The sequence below is a fragment of the Telopea speciosissima genome, unplaced genomic scaffold, assembly GCF_018873765.1.
Source record: "Telopea speciosissima isolate NSW1024214 ecotype Mountain lineage unplaced genomic scaffold, Tspe_v1 Tspe_v1.1187, whole genome shotgun sequence".
NCBI classification, from domain to species: Eukaryota; Viridiplantae; Streptophyta; class Magnoliopsida; order Proteales; family Proteaceae; genus Telopea; species Telopea speciosissima.
Window position 1 is genome coordinate 370 of NW_025318523.1, and position 2,820 is coordinate 3,189.

General features: G+C 40.2%; 1 protein-coding gene across 1 annotated transcript; it reads left to right on the top strand.

Moving 5' to 3' along the window:
- The first annotated feature begins 233 nt into the window (after positions 1 to 233).
- LOC122648453 (synaptotagmin-5-like) lies at positions 234 to 2,101 on the top strand. Its single transcript, XM_043841661.1, has 3 exons — positions 234 to 564; positions 1,021 to 1,134; positions 1,899 to 2,101. Exons 1-3 carry the CDS (start codon positions 304 to 306, stop codon positions 2,043 to 2,045), a joined length of 522 nt encoding a protein of 173 aa, XP_043697596.1. The 5' UTR covers positions 234 to 303; the 3' UTR covers positions 2,046 to 2,101.
- Positions 2,102 to 2,820: the final 719 nt, after the last annotated feature.

Below are 2,820 nucleotides of genomic sequence, written 5' to 3' on the forward strand. Positions count from 1 at the left end.
TTTTACTAATTAATCCCACTAATGTTGGTGGTAAAGTTTAAAAACTTGGTAAAGACATGTACTTTGGCTTATAAATTATTGAAAATGCTTAGCTGAAATGATCGTTAGAAATGTGGCTTGCTTTTGCAGGGGGCAAGTTTAGTTGGCATGGCAGGAATTGTACCACATATTTTGTATTTATGAAATTGTGAAGTTCAGTTGGCCTTTTTTTCTTAGATGCTGTCTTGTGGTAATTCTAATAGTTTGTAGTATACTTAATTTGTCTTTTAGGTGCACGTGGAGCTTCTATATTGTCCTTATGGCATGGAAAATGGTTTCGTTAATCCTTTTGCCTCTACATACTCAATGACATCCTTAGAGAAGGCTCTTAAAGGGGGGGATGGAACTGAGGTTGCTGACAGTGGGACAGCAGCCACACGGAAGAAAAGGGATGTGATAGTGAGAGGAGTGTTTTCTGTGACGGTTATATCTGCTGAAGACTTGCCGATCGTGGATTTGATGGGAAAGGCTGATCCGTATGTTGTACTCTACATGAAGAAAACAGGAAACAAAAACAAAACTAGGGTAACTTTCCCTTAGCCCATTGACTAGAATTTTACTAGATTTCCTCTTTTTCTTTTTTGGCTTTTCTTGTCTGACCGGAAGCATGTCATGTAATAATCATATGGTTATGTGTTTGATTTTTGGCGTGAGAGATCTACACATGGTTCTTAATGGTTCTTAATAAAGACAGATTTCAGTTGAATTCTCTTAATTGTTTTGGTTTCCACATGGACCAAAACCAGAAGAATTTCATTAGTCTTGGTTGGTATACCATAATATCTGAAAATTCAGCTAAATTCATTCTTTGATTTTGGTCATGAAACGTTAAGACCTTTCTCCTGATGTAACTCATGGATTGAGGGTTCTGCCTCCCTGCATGCGCATATTTTGCTGTGCTTTATTTGTCTTGTTCCTGCAATTAATTTTCCAGTACTGTTTGAAAATAGGTTTTCTTGATTTTAATACAATTTCTCTCAGGTTGTGAATGACAGCCTCAATCCAGTTTGGAACCAGACATTTGACTTCGTTGTGGAGGATGGTTTACATGATATGCTAATTCTGGAAGTTTGGGACCATGACACCTTTGGGAAGGTAATAGTGTAATACCTCCAGTTAGTCTTATAAGTTGATTGTTTTGGTAGATTTTGACAACAAAAAAAGGGAGGGGGGGGGGGATTGAATTTTTCAATTTCATGAATTGTCAGAATCACTGCAAAGGCTAATCCTAGATTTCATAGAATGAGATTCTATGGTTGGTGCTGTCAGGTGCTCTACAACATCACAAGGACCCACCATCTGCAAAACTGGATCACCTTATTTTGTTTTCCATCCCTGGAATGGGCCAGCCCATCGTCAGGCTGCATCTGTAGCCTAGTCTTTCTGAGATCCTGTTTCACCAAATACCCCATGTTGATGAGTTGGTGGTTCATGTGTCGTCGCCATTTTTTTTATTCTATGGTGCCAAGACCTCCATGTTATTCTCTGCTTTTCCACAATGACCACGAATACTTTTAAAAAAAAAAAAAAAAAAAAAAAACTGACCTGGATGTTGAACCAAAAAGGTGGACATGTTGAACTAGGTTAACCAATGGTGTTAGTAGAATCTATGTGTCAGCGTGAGTGGTTGTGTAGACTTAATTCATCCTGAATGAGGCTGGCCACTGAAGAACTGTTGGCTGTCAGATGATTATGTTTCCATGGTCACTGGTTTGCTACATGTCCTGAACCACCAGGGATATCAGTACCGGAGTCTAATCCCAGTTTTCGTTGGCTGCTTTTAAGATGACTGGGTTGGTTTTGGTATGGTATTTCTAATTGATGTTATACTCTGCTCAAATTGTCTTTAATCATTCCAGGATTACATGGGGAGATGCATTTTGACACTCACTAAGGTTATACTAGAAGGGGAATACAACGACACCATTCCCCTGGATGGGTCAAAATCAGGAAAGCTGAGTTTACATCTCAAGTGGATGCCGCAACCAATATACCGGGATGCTTGATGGATGAAAAATCTCACACAGATTCCTTTCACCTAGAAGATATTGCATTCTCTCCTTTAGAAATGTGTATGAGAAATCCTCTCCTGGAGTGCAATCTGTAGGAGAGTTTACTTGAGCATCCACATGTAATAAATCTAACAATAATCCTCATGCCACTCCTTGATACTGATCCACTGGTTACCATCGTTTCTGTAACTCTCAAGATGATGTACATATGGATGAGTCAAATTAGGATCAGAGAAAGGGGTAATTTTTACAAAGTTTCGTTTAATATCACTGGGTTTGGTTGGGGGGAAGGGGTTGAACTAGCTGAAGTTGGGGGTGGATGGACAGCATCTCTTACTCTCATATTTGGGGCATCATTCTAATTTTAGTTGTGTTGAGGTTGTCGGCCTGTGGCCTCTGCGTTGTTCTTGTTGTTCTTTATATATTTTTGGGTAAATGATATGTGGGGTACCCAATGTTTGCAGAAAATGCACTTAGGGTGCCAAATGTTTGACATTTCGTGTTTTGGATTCGTCATATTTCACCATTGTTACATTTGAGGTTCTTTATGTTTTCATAATTCTAATTTATCGCCTCCCTAGTCCCTACTAACTCGTTTTCTTTCCTCTACTTCCTGTTGCGTTGCCATCAAGAGGGGTGGGGTGTGCTATACAGGAAGGGGGTTAGGGATTTCAGAGAGTTGAATAGTTGGTGCGAGGGAGATATTGAGATGGGGGAGGAGATCGGGTGGGGTATGGGGTGTGGGCGAAAGGGACAGGAGGGGGGCGGG

Bases quoted from the DNA above. Each gene is read 5' to 3' on its own strand.
- LOC122648453 (XM_043841661.1), top strand. From the start codon at position 304: ATGGAAAATGGTTTCGTTAATCCTTTTGCCTCTACATACTCAATGACA. The intron at 565-1,020 runs GTAACTTTCCCT...AATTTCTCTCAG, and splicing joins GAAACAAAAACAAAACTAGG to GTTGTGAATGACAGCCTCAA. The intron at 1,135-1,898 runs GTAATAGTGTAA...TAATCATTCCAG, and splicing joins ACCATGACACCTTTGGGAAG to GATTACATGGGGAGATGCAT.